The 20,008-nt window shown below is 56.5% G+C and overlaps 8 protein-coding genes across 8 annotated transcripts; 3 read left to right on the top strand and 5 right to left on the bottom strand.

Annotated features, from left to right (window-relative positions):
• Window positions 1-418: 418 nt before the first annotated feature.
• On the top strand, window positions 419-1,942 carry PHSY_006184 (potential zinc finger protein; the record flags this gene model as incomplete). The annotated part of the gene is made up of 1 exon (XM_012336787.1): window positions 419-1,942. The coding sequence occupies one exon, from the start codon at window positions 419-421 to the stop codon at window positions 1,940-1,942; it is 1,524 nt and encodes a 507-aa protein (XP_012192177.1).
• A 155-nt stretch (window positions 1,943-2,097) lies between these two features.
• Window positions 2,098-3,480, bottom strand: PHSY_006185 (hypothetical protein; the record flags this gene model as incomplete). Its single annotated transcript, XM_012336788.1, has 1 exon — window positions 2,098-3,480. One exon carries the CDS (start codon window positions 3,478-3,480, stop codon window positions 2,098-2,100), a length of 1,383 nt encoding a protein of 460 aa, XP_012192178.1.
• A 787-nt stretch (window positions 3,481-4,267) lies between these two features.
• Window positions 4,268-4,681, bottom strand: PHSY_006186 (hypothetical protein; the record flags this gene model as incomplete). The annotated part of the gene is made up of 1 exon (XM_012336789.1): window positions 4,268-4,681. The coding sequence occupies one exon, from the start codon at window positions 4,679-4,681 to the stop codon at window positions 4,268-4,270; it is 414 nt and encodes a 137-aa protein (XP_012192179.1).
• Window positions 4,682-4,891: 210 nt separating this feature from the next.
• On the bottom strand, window positions 4,892-6,282 carry PHSY_006187 (potential mitochondrial Complex I, B14_14kd subunit; the record flags this gene model as incomplete). Its single annotated transcript, XM_012336790.1, has 4 exons — window positions 4,892-5,127; window positions 5,652-5,727; window positions 5,884-6,090; window positions 6,178-6,282. 4 exons carry the CDS (start codon window positions 6,280-6,282, stop codon window positions 4,892-4,894), a joined length of 624 nt encoding a protein of 207 aa, XP_012192180.1.
• Window positions 6,283-6,914: 632 nt separating this feature from the next.
• Window positions 6,915-10,841, top strand: PHSY_006188 (hypothetical protein; the record flags this gene model as incomplete). The annotated part of the gene is made up of 1 exon (XM_012336791.1): window positions 6,915-10,841. One exon carries the CDS (start codon window positions 6,915-6,917, stop codon window positions 10,839-10,841), a length of 3,927 nt encoding a protein of 1,308 aa, XP_012192181.1.
• A 100-nt stretch (window positions 10,842-10,941) lies between these two features.
• On the bottom strand, window positions 10,942-13,596 carry PHSY_006189 (mitochondrial intermediate peptidase; the record flags this gene model as incomplete). The annotated part of the gene is made up of 1 exon (XM_012336792.1): window positions 10,942-13,596. One exon carries the CDS (start codon window positions 13,594-13,596, stop codon window positions 10,942-10,944), a length of 2,655 nt encoding a protein of 884 aa, XP_012192182.1.
• Window positions 13,597-14,264: 668 nt separating this feature from the next.
• Window positions 14,265-17,846, top strand: PHSY_006190 (hypothetical protein; the record flags this gene model as incomplete). The annotated part of the gene is made up of 1 exon (XM_012336793.1): window positions 14,265-17,846. One exon carries the CDS (start codon window positions 14,265-14,267, stop codon window positions 17,844-17,846), a length of 3,582 nt encoding a protein of 1,193 aa, XP_012192183.1.
• A 93-nt stretch (window positions 17,847-17,939) lies between these two features.
• PHSY_006191 (nuclear division Rft1 protein) lies at window positions 17,940-19,688 on the bottom strand (the record flags this gene model as incomplete). The annotated part of the gene is made up of 1 exon (XM_012336794.1): window positions 17,940-19,688. The coding sequence occupies one exon, from the start codon at window positions 19,686-19,688 to the stop codon at window positions 17,940-17,942; it is 1,749 nt and encodes a 582-aa protein (XP_012192184.1).
• Between the last annotated feature and the right edge of the window lie 320 nt (window positions 19,689-20,008).

Raw genomic sequence — 20,008 nt, forward strand, 5'->3', positions numbered from 1 at the left:
TGTGCTGGCAAGTCTGATGATCACCGATCCATTCCCTCTGGAGCCGATGGATCGGACAACATTCGATAAATCTGCAGCAAGACATCAATTTTTCGGCCAAATCCTCCACCTCTGCATGTGCAGCCGAAGGAGCAAAAAAAATGGTGGCAAGCAGCAGCAACTCAGCCAGCCGCCTCGAAGTTTTATGCCACTCAGCACGTCAGACTGAGCCTCCTTTGTCGTCCCCACATTCGCAGCAAGACAATCTCAACGACTTTGGGCTTTTTCCGTCTCTGCCACCAACACGGTCCTCATCCGGGTTCTACGCAGCCGTCTTTGCAATCGTTCTAGGACTGTTCATCATCCAATACCGCTCACTAGCACGCGCGGCCTTTATCAGCTTCTACTTCCAGGCCCTACCGACTCCCACTCAATCACCATGGCCACTTTGGTAGAACCATCCGGCGGCGAGCCGTCCTCGGCCCCACAATACGATCAGAACTATGACGACGACACTCCGCTCTTCACCTGTCTCTCTTGCAGCATCGCTTTTCCCAACCCCGAGGATCAGCGAACCCACTATCGTTCGGATTTGCACAGGTACAACATGAAACGTCGTGTTGCCAACTTGCCTCCGGTCAAAGCTGATGTCTTCAACGCAAAGATCCTCGAACGACGTGCTGCTTTGGCACAAGAGGCTCAGACCGCTGTCACACCGGACAAGTGCGAGGCTTGCGACAAGAAGTTTGCTTCGCAGAATGCTTATCGTGATCATCTGAACTCGAAAAAGCACAAGGAGAACGTCGCCAGACTCGAGAAGCGAAGGCAAGAGCAGGCTGGACCCTCTAGCGCAGCCGCGGCGGTCGAGTCAAACGATGAACAAGTGCCGCTTGTCTTCCGTGTCCCGAAGCCAGTTGGTGAACAGATTGCCGAGTCTCCAACAGCACCAGCACTGACAAGGTCGACGACAGATGCAGCCATCGTCGCGGAAGAGAAGAAGCAGAACGCGCGCCACACCCTCATGGTCCCCGAAGACGCGTCCGAGGAGCAGATTCAGGCCGCCATCGATGCCAAGGTCGCCTCGTCGCGGCGCGTCGACCCGACTCACGAATGCATCTTTTGCGCCAAAACCGGCTTCACCGAACTCAAAGACACGCTGGCACACATGTCCAAGGCGCACGGATTCTTCATCCCCGATTCCGAGTACATTGTTGACCTTCCCGGTCTCGTCTCCTATCTTGCCGACAAGGTCAGCATCGGCAACATTTGCCTGTATTGCAACGGAAGGGGGAAAGGATTCCACAATCTTGAATCGGTGAGGAATCACATGTTGGACAAATTTCACTGCAAGATCGCGTACTCGGACGAGGAGGATCAGCTGGAATTGGGAGACTTCTACGACTTTACTAGCTCGTATCCTGCAGATGAGGATGAGGAGTGGGAGGATGCAGGCGATGATGAGGATGCGGATGAGGAGATGGAGGTCGATGGCGAGGAGCAGGTGTTGGACATGACCACGAAGTCGAGCAAGAAGAATGTCAGCGGTGCAGAGGAGGAGCACGATGACCAAATTCGATACGGAGACTCGGAGCTGGAGCTTGTGCTGCCCTCGGGTGCACGTCTTGGTCACCGTTCGTTGCGTCGATACTACCAGCAGTCTCTGCGCGATACACCTCTGGGATCAAGTGGTACCGACCAGGACCTTTCGCGCAGGTACGGCGGTGGAGGTGCACTCGCCCGTCGCCTCATCGCCGAGTCCGGCATGGGCCACCACGACGGAGACGGCACGCTCGTCACCGGACGTCACGGTCAAGTGATCAAGGCGAGGAACCGCGGCGAGGCTAGAGAGGCCAAGAAGCACATCACCGAGTTTAGGGATAGAAACAAGAGGGAGCAGTACAAGACGAGGATCGGGTTCAGGAACAACAACCAGAAGCATTTCAGGGATCCGCTTTTGCAGTAAGTTGCGAGGTTTTGGGTTGGGTAATCGACGTTCACTTTCGGTTCAGAAGGTATGGTTGTGATGTGTGTGACGTTGTGCGAAAGACTCTGATTGCGAATGAGCTACGGTATACACGGATTATTGGATCCTTATTTTTGGGTGATGAGGAAAAGGGGTTACTCGATTTTTGTCGACTGGAATTTTTCCGTCAACTCGTTATCCCTTGCCACCCGCTCGTCGTCGGTGACGTGCTTGAGAGAGACTGCGGTTCTGCGGCGTGTGGAGGGGCAAGCGATCATTGCGCGGATGGTGAGGTTCCACGCGTGATCGAGCGTAGACCAGAAGCTCCAGGATAGGATGCCGAGGGCAACGCCGTTCTTCCACACGGCCTGGATGTGTTGCAGGCGTTCGAGGAAGTGACGTGTGGACATGGTGGACATGGCGCTGAGGATGTCGGCTGAAGAGAGGGTGGGGATGGTGGTGGTGGAGGAGGGGGGTTTGGAAGAGAGCTGTTTACAGGTGAGGTAGGTGACGATGTGTTGGAGGGGAAGGAGTTCGTGCAGCAGAGAAGTGGTGGATTGGCTGTAGAGCCATCGGACGATGGTGTTGAAGTGCTGGACGGACGGGACCTTCAAAGCTACCGTTGGCATGTGCTCGACCACCCTTCCTCCCTCCTGACTCTCCTTCACACCGGGCAAAACGGGAATCGATACGCATTGCAACGCCAACACTAGCCCATGCACACAGTACAACGTAGCAGCTTCCCGATCCGAATGCACGGCGAGCAGATGCGTAGGTGTACGCTGCGCCATATTCACCCACTCGGTAATGTCCACCGGGATTGTCTCAGGTAGCGCTTGTCCCGGTACCACTTTTGACAGCAACAATTGCTTGTTGGCGTTGAGAAACGTCTCGGTCTGGTGATAGAGACTGCTTTTGCCGAGATGAGCGGTCTCGAGGTACTGTGTGAGGTAGAAGTCGGGCGTCAACCTTTGCTGTTCTAGCTGTTGCGCTTCTTGGAAGAAGTGGTGCCGGGAGAGATGGGCGACGAGGTCTTCGTACGGAGAAGAGTTGGGCTTGAGAAGCGGGGTGGGGAGCTTTTGCGGGACCTTGATGCTGATGCGTTCGCCTTTGAGGGTCACGGATGCGGTAGCGTCGATGGTTGATCCGAGCTTGTTTGTTCTTGCGATTGAATGAAGTGCGGATGAGGAGCTGCTCGATGATGAGCGGACCTTTTTGGTAGAAATGCGTCGGCTGCCGACCTTTGGGGACGACGTGGGGGTGACGGTGGTTGATGAGGTGTTGGTGGTGGGTTGAATGCCTGACCTGGGGATGTTTACGTCTACGGATTGCAGCGGACGGCTAGCGGACGCGACCGAGGATGCGGAAAGAGGAGTAGACTTTTGCTGGAGGAGCTGCTTGACCGCGAGATCAGCAGCGCAGACTCGTGACGAAGGCTTTGTTGGAGCGCTCTTAGAGAAGCCGCTGACGACTGACCTGGATGCGCAAGTGCCGATACCTGCGAACGGTTCGAGCTGCAGAGGAGGCGACATCATCATGTTGATGGTGAAAAATACACAAAGTGGTGGATTGAGATTTCGTGACTGTCACGACACACGGCTGCAGTTGTAGGAATGAATGCGATAGCTGAAGAGCAAGATGAGGAGGGGCTAAGTTCGTACGCGGAATGGAGGAGGGATGAGCAGGTCTGCGGAGAGATCATGGTGTGCTTATATGCCATCTTCGGATGGGGAAGAGAAAGCTCAATGCCATGACAGGACGCATACGGTGCATGCCGGTGAAGTACGGCGAAAAGAGGGTCTGATGAGGGGTCTGACAGGTGCCACCGCCCAACTCAACTGCACGTCTACGCCGGAACGCCCCTTTCGGCCAGCCTGTTGAGTGACAGTCAGCATGCAACGGCGATCTCCCACCGCTTCAGCTGGAATGGGACAACGATTTGGCTTTCATCTCGACTGTCGGCATGGAAAGACAAACTTGACCGAACGACGAGACGTTTCGCTCGAGCTCAGAAGCCTGCAACTGGTTGCTTTATTTCGACATGTGTCAAGGAGCTGATCAGTTCCAACGCGCCGCTGCAAGCCCCGGCCTAATCAGGGAGCGAACAGTGGGGCCCGAGGGGATTGTTTGCCCTGGCGAAATGAAATGTGCCACTTGTCTAATCAGGCTCGTCGCGCGTCGATTACTAGATGTGACCAGCATCGTCACCGGACAAGCCGACACACGGGGGCATTCCGTAGCACAGCCCACTTCGCGCGGTACGCATCAGTCATATCAATTGTGTCGCTGGACCTGTCGATCAAGCATTGCATCTTATGGCACTCATCACTTTGATCTTGAGTGTGGCAATACAGTAAGCACGAACGTGAAGGATGCAATTCGGCGACGGGTACAAGTCGACTTGCGTCGAACTTTAATTCGATTCGTCTGCTCTTTTCGCACTCTCACCAGCGCGGCTGTACGCGTTCCTGAGAATTCGAAGCTTGGCGTAATTTTTGACACAGTGGAGCGACACGGCGTGCTGTAGAGTTTGATCACGGATGTGACAGCTTCATTGTGTAAGCCAACGCCAACCTCTCGTTCCCACAAGGGTGTCGTTCGACGGTTGCTTCTCAATTGTGCGACCACGCTGCACCTTTCAATGCATGCATTGATCAGCTCCTTGACAGGTGACACTTGTGGCAAGTGCGAGATCTCCATGCGAGTAGGCTGCAGCGCTTGACGAATTCGAGCGACCATCGAGTTGGGCCTAGGCCTGTCGAAAGTGGCGCTATCGCGTATTGCGGCACCGAGCTGCAACTATCAGACTCGCGGTAGATCGCCGGATGGCTCCGCTCGTAAGTGTTCACGAATGCGACGGAATGCTACGGCCATCAGCGAGCCGCCCGAAGTGGGCGAGGTCTCTTGCACGGGTCTGCTGGCTTCTTTAGATCCGCTGGCTGCTTGCTCTTATCGCTGAAGCTCCTTCACGTGCCTCCAAACGATGGAGTTCCACCTCTTATAGAGCTTGTGGGCTTCCCGCTTCATAGATCGATGGCTGTCCGGGATCGCAGTCGAATCCCTGGCATGGTGCGCCACTTTGCCGATCTTGGACGCGAGCAGATGCTCTGCCGAGATGTGGTGGTTCTTGGCTTCAAGCATGGCTCTTTTCCCTATCTCGAGGCCGCTCGGAGAGCACAGGCCGCCTGCGTTTGGGAAGAAGGCCAGTTGCATATCAATGCGCCATTGTTTTGCCTGCTCGAGGGTGGCGGTTTGCATGTTTGATGCGCGCGACATGGTACAACAAGAGGTCCAGGCGGGGATGATGATGGTAAGAAAAAACCGTCTGGCCCGAAGTCAAGTCTCTTTGGAAGTCTCCTCAGGTGCATCAAGGCTGTAGCGATCCTTGTCCGTGTGACGAGACGCGGAACACTAGCTTGCCAGTAATGCTGTGATCAGGCTGCGATACGGCGTCGCCAGACTCCGACGGTCTTCTGGGACAACATTCTGCACCTCGGACAGCCAGCAGAGACTGAAAAAGAGGCTGCGCCGATAGAGTCATTGCTTCGCTCTCATGATATACCTATGCGCGTCCCTTTCGCTGCGTTCCGACTCGGTCTCCCACCCAACACCGCAAAGAGGAGGGTCCACAATGTATGGCAAATACGGTAAAGAATCAAATTGCGATGAGAGGCTCGATGAGTTGCGATGCAGAAATGCACTTAGATACCGGTGCCAATCGGTCCTCGTCCTTCGTCTCGAGAGGCGTAGAACTTGTCCAAGAAGCTTTCGGGTCGTGCCGGTCCCTGTCGATCGCAAGAGATGTAAGTAACATCGGGATTCAAGCGTTAGAGTGGTCGGGTCAGCTTCCGAAACAATCGCAGACACAGGCTTGGGCTCGAGCACAGCCGATAGACATCAAAGACGCCCTTGCGGTCGGGCCGAGCGCATCTGACACTTACCTCCTCTTCTGCAAACCACTTCATGATGTGAGGAATCTGCTTCCAACCGTTCATCGTCTCCTGGTACTCCTGTTGTGCCTTGAGAAGCATCAAGTCGAGCACTGCAAGGTCGCTCACCGTCTTGTTCTTCTCGAACTGCGTGCGGAATTTGGCACGGAGTGTGGAAGGAGGCACATCGAGCGCGTACAAAGCGCAGATCTCGGGGGCCTATGCGCGTTTCGAAGCGAATGCAAGATCCAGAGTCAGCAAGACGAAAAGGATCCGAGAGGAGCTCGGGTACGAGAAATTACTCACCGATCGATAGAAGTTGCGGTACAGCGCTGTGGATCGCTTTCGAGCCTCCTCGAGCGTCCTAGAGATGGCTGTGGTCTGAGCCAAGCGGCTTGGGATCGTCGTCATTCTGTTGTTTGATTGCGAGGGGGTCAAATGGAAATGCCGAGCGTATCGATGGGTCAGATTTGCTGATCTTGGTCGGTTCTGGTGCAGACACAGTGTTTAAGCGGAAAGAGTGTCTTGTCCGCGGCCGTTTGAGGAGATCAAAACCTACGTGATGAGTGATGTGGAAGCGCGATGTCGAGACAAGTCAAGATGGCGGGGCAAGAGCGATATCAGAAGATCAACAGCCGACGAATCTCCAGAAAGGGTGGAGACGAACCTCGTAGCGGGAGGAGCGTGCATGAACACAAAGCCTCGAAATTGATCGTCTCCGGAACTCGCGACTGTTTTCTCGCACGATTTCAGCTCCGAGTTTTTCCGTGGTCTAACATGCAGATAAAATGTCACCGAGACTTGGCAGCGTGGAGGCTTTGCTGTGACTTCACTTACAGCGAACAGGCCACGCCTCGAAGGTGTTGCAATCCCGCGTTGACTTCAGGGTGCAGCAAAGCAACACCTCCCACGATCCTCTTCCGAAGCATCTCTACCACAAAGGCATCCCGACCGACTCCGCCTTCTTGGACTGCACTGCACGAGGTCAACATGACCAGCCCTGACTCCTGAGACGCGACCACCATTTGGAGCGCCTTCCGTGAATGTCGTCCAACCGGACCGGCCGGCCCTCTCGCTTCTCCAACGACGAGAGCAACAAGCTCGACGGCGCATACCCGCTCCAGCCTCTCAACACAAACCACACCATGTCGACCGGGCGCAGCTCTCCTGCACCATCCTACCATTCGCAGTCAGAGGCCGGCTTCGCAGCGTTTCGCTCGCGCAATACACGATCCAGATTCAGCCGCTTCGGTCAGAACAACGCGAGAGACTCGGACGAGCAGCAAGGCCTGCTGCAGGAGAGCGATGACGAGAATGCGACCGGCTCGAAGAGACCAGGACTGACGCCGCGACAGTCCGAAGACCATCGCAGACAGTATGGTACCCATAGCGATTCTGATAGCCTCCCGCCGCCATCCGCCACTGTCGTACAGCTAGGTTCGCGCAGAGCCGGGTTCATCGCTTCGCTCTTCGCACCAAAAGAAGGCGCGTCCCGCGATCTGAGCAGGACCATCAGCCTCGGCGATCCGGATCGAGTCCGTTCCAAGTATCCCGCCAACGTCGTTCGCAACCAAAAGTACAATGTCATCAGCTTCCTGCCCAAGGTGCTCTACGAGCAGTTCAAGTTCTTCTTCAATCTATACTTTCTACTAGTCGCGTTGAGTCAGTTCATACCCGCCCTCAAGATCGGCTTCATCGCCACCTACGTCGCCCCTCTCGCATTTGTCCTCTGCATCACTATCGGCAAAGAAGCCATCGACGACTGGGCAAGGTACAAGAGAGACCTCGAAAGCAACAGCGCTCCTTACAAGCTGCTCGTTCCCAACCACTCGGCCATCGCCAAGGCGCAATCACGTCTCGCAAGAAAAGCTCCTTCGAACAAGCCTCTTTCGCTCGGCAGTGATCTCGGCCAGTCCAGGGTCGTCCAGATACCGAGCAGCAAGATCAAGGTCGGCGACTTGGTGGTGCTCGACAAGAACCAGCGCGTACCTGCAGACATGGTCCTGCTGCAGACCTTTTCAAACGACGCGACTATCGAAACAGGAGGCGGCTCAACTGCTGCGACACCCGCAGATGATAGCACACAGTTCGTCCTTGGCGAGGACGAGGATGATGAAGACGACAGGCAGCACAACGGCGAAGCGGCGGCTCAAGAGTCAGGCAAGGTGGGAAACACCTCGGCACAAGACTCTGGCGCAGAAGGCTCAAATGGCAGTTGTTTTGTTCGTACAGATCAGCTGGACGGAGAGACGGACTGGAAGCTCCGCGTTGCTGTCGAGCTCACCCAACGCATGCCAACTGACGACTTGGCCGTCCTCGGCAATCGAGCGGTCGTGTTTGCAGGTCCACCGATCAAAGACATCCACTCCTTCCTCGGCAACATGACTTTGCATCCGCCACCAGAGGATGAATCAGTCACGCCACCACCACCAACGTTACCTCGATCTGGGCCTACAGTGGGAGATCTGCTCGGCGTGCCGACGGACGCACCCGATCAGAATCGCAGCTCGTCCGACTCGCAACGACCCGATACGATTATCGCCATGAGCCAACAACCTCAGGTGGCTCCTTTGAGCGCAGAGAACGTCTTGTGGGCAAACACCGTCCTCGCTGCAGGAACCGCCGTCGGCGTGGTCGTTTACACGGGTCGAGAGACCAGAGCCGTGATGAACACCTCCTATCCTGGCACGAAAGTCGGGCTTCTGGACTTGGAGATTAATAGGTTGTCCAAGATCCTTTGCGGTGTCACTTTTGCACTTTCCGTCGCCCTGGTCGCGCTCAACGGCTTCAAGGGAGAGTGGTGGGTCTACATCTTTCGTTTTCTCATCCTCTTCTCATCCATCATCCCCATCAGTCTCCGCGTCAATCTCGATATGGGCAAGACGGTGTACGCCCGCCAGATCATGCACGACGACGAGATCCCCGGCACGATCGTGCGCACCTCGACGCTGCCCGAAGAGCTGGGCCGCATCGAGTATCTCTTGTCCGACAAGACGGGGACACTGACGCAGAACGAGATGGAACTCCGCAAGCTTCATATGGGCACCATGAGTTACGGCTGGGACAGCATGGACGAAGTGGCCTCGCAACTCGCTACGGCGTTGCAGCAGCAGTATCACGGCAGCAACGCCCAACCTTTGAGTCCGACGGCCGCGCAGCCGGCCATGTCGCTCGCTACAGCTGGAGCCATGCTGGCCGGTCGTGGTCGTCGCGACATGAGCTCTCGTGTCAAGGACGTCGTTCTTGCCCTGGCATTGTGCCACAATGTGACTCCGGTGCTCGAGCTCGACGGCAGCATCACGTACCAAGCCTCTTCTCCAGACGAAGTCGCCATCGTCCGCTGGACCGAGTCGGTCGGGCTCTGCCTCACGGCGCGTGATCGCACCTCCATGGCGCTGCGCGCTCCGGATGGCTCTACGTTGCACTTTGACATCTTGGAAGTTTTCCCCTTCACCTCCGAATCGAAGCGCATGGGTATCATCATTCGCGAGCGAGCCACGGGCGAGATCACCTTCTACCAGAAAGGTGCCGACGTAGTCATGGCCAAGATCGTCGCGCAGAACGACTGGCTCGACGAAGAATGCGGCAACATGGCCCGCGAAGGCCTACGAACGCTCGTGGTGGGACGCAGGCGGCTGACGCAGGACAACTGGCTTGCGTTCGAGCGAGCGTACAAGGCGGCTCGGGTTCAGGTCGAGGATCGCAATCAGGCGATGGCGACAGCGATCGCAGAGCATCTCGAAAACAATCTCGAGCTGCTCGGTCTGACCGGTGTCGAGGACAAGCTGCAGGAGGATGTCAAGATGACGCTCGAATTGCTGCGCAACGCAGGGATCAAGGTGTGGATGTTGACGGGAGACAAGATCGAGACGGCGACGTGCATCGCCATTTCGTCCAAGTTGGTTGCACGTAACCAGTACGTGCATCAGGTGGCGAAGCTTGGCACGCCGGATGCGGTGCGTGACATGCTCGATTTCGTCCGCACCAAGCTGGACTGCTGTCTTGTGATTGACGGCGAGTCGCTGCAGGTGTGTCTGGATTCGTTCAAGGACGAGTTCATCGAGTTGGCGACGCAGCTTTCGGCGGTGGTGGCGTGTCGATGTTCGCCGACGCAGAAGGCGGATGTGGCTCGACTGATCCGCACGCACACGCGCAAGAGGGTGTGCTGCATCGGGGATGGTGGCAACGACGTATCCATGATCCAAGCTGCCGATGTTGGACTGGGGATCGTGGGGAAAGAAGGCAAGCAGGCCTCCCTTGCAGCCGACTTTTCCATCACGCAGTTCAGCCATCTGACCAAGCTTCTCGTCTGGCACGGACGCAACTCATACAAACGTTCGGCCAAGCTCGCGCAGTTCGTCATACATCGTGGTCTCATCATCTCGATCATCCAAGCCGTGTTCTCGTCGATCTTTTACTTTGCCCCCATCGCGCTCTACCAGGGTTGGTTGATGGTAGGTTACGCGACGGTGTACACCATGGCACCCGTGTTCTCCCTCGTACTCGACAGAGACGTATCCGAGGACCTAGCTCTGCTCTACCCGGAACTCTACAAGGATCTCACCAAAGGTCGATCACTCTCTGCGAAAACCTTCACCACCTGGCTCATGATCTCCACCTACCAAGGCGGTGCCATCATGATCCTCTCGCTGCTGCTGTTCGAGAACGAATTCCTCAACATCGTCTCCATTTCGTTCACCGCTCTCGTGGTCAACGAGTTGATCATGGTCGCACTCGAGATCACCACCTGGCACGTGTACATGATCTTGTCCGAGATCGTCACGTTGTTCTTCTACTGTGTTAGCATCGTCTTCTTGCCAGAGTTTTTCGATCTGGCGTTCGTGTTGTCGGGGAGATTCGTTTGGAAGACGGCGGTGATTGTGGCGGTGAGTGGGCTGCCGTTGTATGTGTGGAGGGAGGTTAGGTTGCGGTTGGCTCCGCCGAGTTATTCAAAGTTGGCGATGGCGTGATGGGGACGGAAGCAATCGATGGACAGTCTTAAGGGCAGGAGACAGTTTGTGATGCAAATGTGTATGTGGTTGAGATGTGATTGTGATGTGCGTGCAACGTCTATTCGATACCCCATTTTCCAACCTCCTCCATAGCTCTCTTATCACCATCCCTGACACCTTCTTCCTTCAACACATCCGCCAGTATATGCCATGGATCCTTACCACCACCGAACTTCAAACACTCCTTCTTGAACAACTCCCCCTTCTCCCTATCCAAGGGATCCTCGGCGAACAATCGATTCCACACTTTGCTCGCAATCACCCGATCCAGCAGATACGAGTAGTAGGTACTACCATACCCGAACAGGTGTCCGAATCGAACCTGCGGGAACGCTCCCTCGGTGTACGATAGAGAGGATGCTCCGGGAAGCTGCATCTCAGAGTCGAGGGAGGCGTAGGTGGAGGTGGACGAGAAGGTGGGGGAGGCGGCGAGGGGAGAGTGGTAGAGTTGATCGAGTCGGGCGAGTAGGATCTGGTGGTAGGTGTCTAGGCCTTCGAGAGATTTGGAGGCGGAGAGGTGGGCGGAGAGATGCTCGAAGGGGAGAGAGGCTCCGGTGGAGTGGTGGCGAGCGAGGATGGAGACGACTTGCGGGGAAGAGACGAAGTGTTCCATCAGGATGGATGGTAGCTCGACAAAGTCAGTGGCGCATCGTGTGCCGGATACGTTGTGGTACGATGTTCGACCGATCATCGAGTGGATGGCGTGACCCATCTCGTGGAACAGAGTCTCGACTTCATGCCATCCCAAAAGACACGGTCCTGAGGCACCGTTTCCAGGTCGAGCGAAATCGCACATGAGAACGACAACCGGTAGTTGGTATCGTCCTGCTCGCTCCCGCTGTTCAAACGTTGGCGCTTGCAGAGGGTTCCCGTATCCCTTTCCTCCGAGATCTTCCGGGTTGAGCGCGCGACCATCCTCAGCACGTCCATACTTGAAGTCACCGGCTTCATCGTCCTTGTCCACTCTTCTCGAACACCTCACAGTGTAGTGCGCTGCTCCGCCAGGTTTTCCCTCTCGACTCCAAAGATCCGCGTAGATGGTCCCGATCAATCCTTCCGCAGATCCATTTGTCCCCTTCGCCCCCTCGCTCTCATCCAACACCTCCACCTTCATCACATCGCCCGCTCCTTCGCTCCACACCTCTCCCGGTGCAACCATGCTCGCTCTAAACCTGATCCCGTACAGCGCCGAAAACATCCTCGACAACCCAGCGAACACGGACCCCACACTCAGATACGGCGAGAGAGGCTGGACGCTGCGCAGCGACGGTGAGCGGAAATGCTGCTCGGTGTACATGTCTCGATCCCAAGGTGCAAAGTCCGGAAGAGTCGGGTTCGGGTTGAACATGGAATCGGGTTTGCTGGCCGTGGTGACGGACGAAGTATGCTTGAGATGTCGAAGCTTGTCCAGGTCTTGCGAGGCGCGTGGGCGATGATGGTCGGTGAGGGCGCGGAGGAATTCCTCGACGTTTTGCGCTTCTTTGGCCATCTTGTCTCCAAGCGCCATTTCGGCGTAGGAAGCGGCGCCGGTGAGGGTAGCTAGCTCTGCACGCGCTTTGAGGAGTCGTTCTAGTCGTTGGACCTGAGCTTGACTGCCGTAGTTGGCAGCACGGAAGGCGACTTTGCGTGCTCTCTCGTCTGGTGCGTACTTGAGAAACGTCTGGAATACCCAAGGTTGATCCGCAGCGGAAAAGGTGAGCAGACCATCGCGATCTGTAATCGCGCTTGCTCGGATAGCCTTTAGTACCGTAGGATTGACCTCCTCCAACCAATGAGTTGGCACTTCGACCGTATCCGACTTGTCCGCATCTGCTTTGGCACTTGCATTCTTGGCAAAGTCGTCCGAAGCATCATTCCCTGCAATGTCCTGCAGAAACCCACGACCGAGAACCAAAATCTCGTCGCTGAGCTGCACGAAACGTTCCCTCTCAGCTGGTGGCAGGTGAATTCCAGACTTTTCAAAGTCTCGCAAAAACACCTGCGCTACAGCGGTCGCCTCCCGCGAGAGCTTCCCAGCGATCTGCTGATTGGACAGGATGCTCTTGAGCACGTTGTATAGCCCAGTGTGGGTGTTGAGGACGTTCATGTAGCCGCATAGATACTCGTACGCTGCGTTGGCTGCTTCCGCCCACTCGGGGTCAGGATGGGCGTTGCGTACCAGCTCTGCCATGTCGATCACTCCACAGAGAAGATCGCTGAGCCGGTCGAGGTTGCGTACGACCTCGCTGAGTTCTTGGGCCCCATCTGGTGTGCTGGCGTCGGCGGAACTGGCACGGTCGATGCGATCGACAAGAAGTTGTGCTCGTGCGAGTGTCTGTTGAGCGAGCACGAGGAAGTTCTGTGGCGAAGTGAGCGATGGAATCTCGAAGAGACCTGTCGATGGTCCGGAGGAGCGAAGGTGGTTGGCGGACGAGGACGAGGGCGGCGCGTCGAAGAGAGAGCGGAGCTCATCGTTGTCCTTTTCATGATCTGGCTTTTGTGCGGCTAATGCTGGACCGGTGGAGACGGATCGCTGCACCCTTCGCGTAGCTATCGATGAGCTGAAGGGCCTAGCTGGGATGATCTTGTTCGGCGAAACAGCTCGGGTATGGGACATGAGACTTTGGTCTGATAGGAGCATTGGGAACCGAGACGACCCTCTCGCTAGAATCTGTCGAGCTGAGCGAGCGACTGAAGCGGCAGCACGGTGCGCATGCTTCGACGTCGACGCCATCGTTGCTGTGCAGCTCTCACGTCAAATAAGTCGATGAAGGTGCGGTGTCAAAGCAAGAACAAAGGTGGCTGAACGGTGAAAGTGACACAAACGAGTTCTTCTATCGCCGTGATGTTCCGGCGAATCGGAATCCGGATCACAAATTTGCCGACCCAAATTCCGAATCTCGATTCGAGCGTACTCCCGATTAGCACCGATTTCTTCCATAGATTCCGCCATGACCATGCTCGAGTCGCTCTAGTTGGATTGAGGCAAGAGGCGCCGGCCATCTCGGTACAAGTGAGCAGTTTCGCTTAGGACGAAAAGTTCCTGCATCAGCAGCTGAAGCAAGGCATAGGCAAGAAGACAACTGTTACCTGTGACTAAGGCACCATCCATTTTTCGAGGGTCCACGGTGAACACGCCAATCGATGTGACATGTCAAAAACCGCCGCCCGCCAAGCTGCTCAATTCTGCCATTTAACATGGAAGCTCGCACAACTCCTCCTGCATCGCTGCTTGTAGGCAGTGCTCTGGGTCGCTCATCTTCATGCTCATCTTTATGCTTCAACATCCAATCGAACACTCACTGCTACTGCACTGGCCAAGCAGATACAGCAGGGTGCCGCCATGGACCGTGAATCTTTGGCTTGCATGGAAGGTCATGCCCCGTTGTGTTCCTGATCTCGATGCTGTCTGTCTGCGGATGCGAGTGCTTGGCCTCAAAGTCTCTGAAAGGTGGTCAAATCACCCATCAGGGTGAGATCGTGCTCGCCGATCAATGTGCCTTACCTTCTCGCCTCCATCATCCCTTCGATCACCCACCCCCTCTCGCTTTCCGTTTCATTCCAAAGAGCTGTGCTCTTACGGGTCCATCCGAGCCCTTTTCTGTTCCTACAAACGCGAACCTCGACTTCTCAGATCGTCTGGACGAGCTAACAACGTTGTCGAGACCTTCGTGCTGCTTTCTTATCCCTTCTGAAATCCTCTGTCACATTCCCCGGTCACGGTTCCTCGTCTCGTTTTACAGAGACGACTTGCGCTCCTCCACCATACCCACCCTACTCATAAATTTGGACGATGCGATGGCAGCTCAGACGCGACAGCCAAAGCATGCAAGGCGAATCAGCCCATCGATTCGCTTCCAGCCTCAAGAGCAAGAGTTCTGCGTCGAGGAGACGCTGGCGTCTTCCTCTCGTGTCACTCTCTGTTCGCAACCAACAACATCAACAACGACAAAGAACACAGTTCGCGCTTCCACCTTCGCGCGTCAGCAGCAGCACCTTCCTCCTCGGACAAAGGCAGCAAGCCCCAAAAAGAAGGAGACTACAAACATCAAATCGACGCCGAAAAGAGGCATGTGGATGCTGCGCTCGTTCCTGGTTCTCGTTCTCCTCGTCCCCTATGTCTCGGCGCTGCCAAAGGTCGTACCAGCCACTCGACGATCAACGAGCCTTGACGGAGCTTCAGCTCGAGACGTTCTTGAATCCCGACACAGTCACAGTCAACAAGCGCGACCTGGCTACTCAGGCGTACTTGCTTCAGCTCAATCGGGACATTTGGATCGAAGTGGCTCCCCAGGAAAGCAACGGGACTCTCAATCGAAAGCCTTCTCTACCAAGTCTCGTTTGCGAAGAGCCAATGTCTTCCCCACTGTTGTAGCTGTCAACTCTACCGCCTCCCCACAAGACTCTGCCAGCACGGACGATCGCACTCTAACCATTGTCTTTGAGCAGAGCAACGGTACCGAGTCCAATCTGACCGTCGCAGCTCCTCCCACCAAGCGCTGGGGTCAGACGGCCACCTATCTACCAGGTCACAACGTGGTCGTAGTCGTCGGCGGACAGACAAGCCTCTCTGGAGCTATCACCAACGATGTCTACGCCCTCGACGTTTCGGAGCTTTCTTGGGCCAACATGACCGGCGTCTCTGCCGCTCAGAAGTGGCAGAGGCTGTCCACAGAAGGTTTGCCCGCACATGCCTACGCCGCGGCTAGCGCTGTCACGGACGCCGCCAAGGGAACAGACAACCTCTGGATCGTGGGTGGTGTCACAGAGAACTGCGCAATGGATGCTCCAGCATACGTATGGTCGGCGCCCGCTGGAAACATCACCGCTGGAAGGTGGGCCGCGGTCTACCCGGACAATGGCGTTGCCCCAAGCCGACGACGCGGCGCCAAAGCGGTGACTCTGTCGCCTTCGGCCAACGCCACCGCTTCGATTATGGTCTCGGGCGGCACTTTCGACGCCACAACGTGTGCATCCACCAATGGCACGTACCAAGGCATCGACATGTGGAGTCAATCCTCCGTTTCTCTCGGATCCTTCTCGTCGGCGAACTCGACGTCGACCTCCAAATCGATCGAAACAGCCCACATCGGCGTGGACGTGACTGGTACCGCCTACGCCTCGATCCAATCGCTTGCTCTCGATCAACGAATGCACGACTTCTCCCTGACCGACTACACCACCGCTGTTCTTCCCGCAAATGGCACCTGTGGTGAAAAGGTCCTCTTCCTCGGTGGCAAAGACCAGTCCGGTCGCATGGCTCGTCTCGACAAGTTCTGGGCTCTCGATGTCGCCACGGGTGACTGGGAGAGCTGGAATGCCACAGGACTCATTCCGTCCGGTCGTATGGGCCACACTGCCGTCGTCACCTCTGACGGCAAAGTGCTCTTGCACGGAGGATACCTTCAGGATCCTTCGCAGTTCAAGACGAACAACGATCCGATCGGCGAAGTCTTCATCTTGGATCCTCACCAAGCACCGGCCAGGTGGGACGCGGCCTCTTGGACGTCGGAGAGCTCGAAACCTCCCTCGGTCGCTTACCACTCGTCGGTGATGGCGGGCCAGGTGATGGTGAGCAGCTTTGGAAGGGTCAGCGATGGTCCATCCTTTGCCGGACAGAGCTTTTTGAAGAGCGACGAATCGACAGCCTCGCCAGTATACTATTTGGACACTAGCACGATGCAGAATGCTGGTGGCTTCACTTGGTCCACTTCGACAGCTGGCGTCGCTCAGGCGAGGCAAGCTGTGGCTGCCACCGTCGGTGCTGCGGATGCTGCTGCTGCACCCGTCGCTCCTGCACCGGCGCCATCTCCAGGCGCATCTTCTGCTCCCACTGCGTCTGCCTCTCCCTCGGTGAAGCCAACGTCGGAAGTCGCTGCCCCGACTTCCTCCGCAGCTCCATCTGACACCCCTGCTCCGCCCCAAGACAACCAATCTTCTTCAGGTTCCAACCACACCGGCGCCATCGCAGGCTCGCTCCTCGGAGCAGCCGCCATCGCCGCCGCCATCGGTGGAATCTACGCCTATCGCAAACGCAAAGAGGCGGAGGCCTACAATCTGGGTCGTCAAGAAGGTCGCGTTAACGATCTGGACCGCTTCCATCGTGGTGGCAAGGACGAGGAGACGCCTTATGTATCGAACCTCCATCTGAGTGAGATGCACAACATCCCCGCTGCAGCGGCTGCTGGTGCGGCTGCCGGCGGCTGGGGTGCACGTCTGAAGCGAGCTGCCAGCGGTTTGACCAAAACTTCTTCGGCCGCGGCAGACGTGGGAGAGGACAAGTACACCGCTTCGCCAAAGGATCGAGTCACGACGATGCGAAGCACGCCTCCACGTGCTGCGACCGTGAAGCAGAGGCAAGCGGTCATCGAGGACTCGGAACTCCCGGATGACTTTATCACCTCTCTCGTGGTCGCTGACGACGAACCGGTCGACGGCTCATTCAGCCGCTCCGCTATCGTCCTCCCCACCACCATCGACGATGACGAGGAAGAGAAGCACGTCATGATGCACTCCAACATCTCACGCGCCTCCCTCAACTCCCTCGGATCGGGAAGCGCAGCTGCAGCCTCTCACTTCTCCTACCCCTACCTCTCCGGAATGCACCGTGGCTCCTCCCCCCACTCGTTCATCCCTTCTATCACCACCACCACCTCCCCTCCCGCGAACACTACCCAGCGAGTTCGCGTCATCCTCGGGACCCCCGACAGCACCGCGCTCCACCTCTCCCCCGGCGACCACGTTTCCCCCTTCCACCTACCCCAAAACCCCTACACTTCGCCAGAAAGCCTCTGCCTCGACTTTGACTCGGACACGACCATCGCTTTCGACGGCGTCTCCTCCCCCACCGTCCAGGAAGTAGCTCGAACTCCGCTGTTCCCCTGGTCGACTCCCGTCATCGCCTCGCCTGCGCCGGCCAAGCTCAACACGGAGAGGACCATGCTCAGGTCGAAACCGACCATTCTGCACGTTGCTAACAAGTGATTGTGGAAGAGCCTTCGTTAGATTCCCTTGTCACTGTTTTGTTGTTGTAACTGTTGTGCGTTTCTGTCAAATGCATTGCCATTGCTATCGTGCCTATGAGCGTTTCGTTTTGCGTGTTTCGTGTGGTTGACCACGAAGTGAACGTAGTGCTTTGATCAAAGCTTTCCTCTCGAAGACCACGATACTGCCAACCACTACGGCTAGACAGCCACTGGTCAATCCCACTGTTGGTGCAAGCAAGTTCAACGCTTGTATCCTTCCCGACTCTGCAGCCGACACCAACTGCTCGTCCATCGGCATGGTCCTCGGCACTGCCACCCTCAAAACCGCCGCTACACTCCCCAGCACCGCCAGCGTAATCCTTCCCGGCAGCGCAGCTTTCGCACCCAACTCTCCGTCTCCTCCAAAGTACACCCGTAAGAACTTCCAACACCATCCCGCTCTCACCGCTAGACTCACTGCATTCGCCCACACCAATCCTGTCTTTCCCACCAGCCCCTCCACCACTTTACTCCTGCTCATCACCAGACCTCCTATAAAAGTCGCGCTGGCAGTAAACAGAACCCGATTGTACCGCTGGATCTCCTCCTTCCTCGCGACGCTCTGAACGAACCCTTCCACAATCCCGTTCAACCCCATGATCGGAAGGTACCACGTATACGCGGCCAAGATATCCGGAGCGCTCGTCTGCAACGCCCACCTCTCCCCCGCCATAACGTACAGAAACGTCTTGCTCAGCGGTCCTCCGAACGTCACCATCACCAACCCGAGCAGGAAATGCATCTTGAACAACCCACCCAGCATCTCCCTCACCCTACGCTTCCTCTCGCCACCGTCTTGCGTCAGCTCTGAGCTAAACACGATCCGACACGTCTCCTCCACCGGTTGAAACAGAATCCTCGCCACCAGCGATCCGTAGTTGCTGGCGAGGGCGTAGCCACCCTGATCTTCGAGCGAAGAGTACTTGGCGATGGCGAACTTGTCCGCTTCCGTCAGACAGTGTTTCAGCACTCCCTGAGATGACATTGTGGCGCAGAGGGAGAGCGTAGGTGTATCAAAGTATCTCGGGGGAGAGACGGGGTCCGACCGGGGGACGTAGAGGTCAATGGTGGGGGCAATACCGTATTCGCGGAAGAAGAAGAGGAGTAGGACGAGGAGCGTGACGATGCTGTACGTGGCTTGTCCGATGCCGAATGCGAGGAGCGCGGTCGATCTTTCGTCCTCGACCCAGCTTTGAATGAACGACGGTGTGCTGAAAAGAGGTAGGAGGATGATCGTTGCGATGGTAGAGATGGTCTTTGCCAGAACGGCGATCCCCTCGGCTTTGACCCTCCATGTGGGACGACCAAGTCTGACTGCGCGGATGATCAACGGTTCGTACACGAGCTCGCTCAGCGCTCCGAGTGCGTACAGCGCGATGCTGACGTGAAACGATGGCAGAGATCGCATCGCCAGCGGCGAGATGTATCGGACGTACACCGTGCACGCGATCGCGGTCAACGTGAAACCGATGGGGATGGGTAGCAGCGAAATGTTGTGAATCGAATTTGACACACCTCTTCGAACACGACTCGACGTAGCCACAGCTTTCGAGCTGGATGCAGAGGAGCCAGGCTCGTTGCGGATGAGTATCGTTCGAAATGCATCGCGAGACACGAACAGGATGGTGGAGATCAACAGCTCGAGCTGGATGTTGGCGAGACCGAATACGCTAGGAGAGACGAGCCGCACGAGGAGCTGGTTGAGGACAAAGGTAAGGAGACGAGAGGAGATCTGGAGGAGGATGAGGGTGGATGCCGATGAAGAAGCTGCAGATGCAGCGGGGTCTTGATGCTCGGCCATGATTGTGTGTGGGTTATGGTCGTAGCGGAAAGGCTGGACTAGGACCTTGTCGGGACGCAGAGGCCGTGGTTGGGAGGGAAGAAGAGGGTCAACCAGAGGTCTGTCTCATCTTCGACTGAGCCAAAGGACTCAAAGGATGGTAGTGAATCAGCAGAAATGTCCGTGCGTCGAAGAAGCAGAGGGAATCGAGGAGGAGGAATCCGGATCTCGGAATTCTTCTTGGACAGCTGTCAAAGAGAATCGGCAAAATTGCTTAACTCATGCCATATCTTCTTCTCAGAGCATCATCGACTGTCTCCTTCCTTCCTCAACCTATTCCG

The sequence above is a fragment of the Pseudozyma hubeiensis genome (genome assembly GCF_000403515.1).
Source record: "Pseudozyma hubeiensis SY62 DNA, scaffold: PHS58, whole genome shotgun sequence".
In the NCBI taxonomy this organism is placed as follows: domain Eukaryota; kingdom Fungi; phylum Basidiomycota; class Ustilaginomycetes; order Ustilaginales; family Ustilaginaceae; genus Pseudozyma; species Pseudozyma hubeiensis.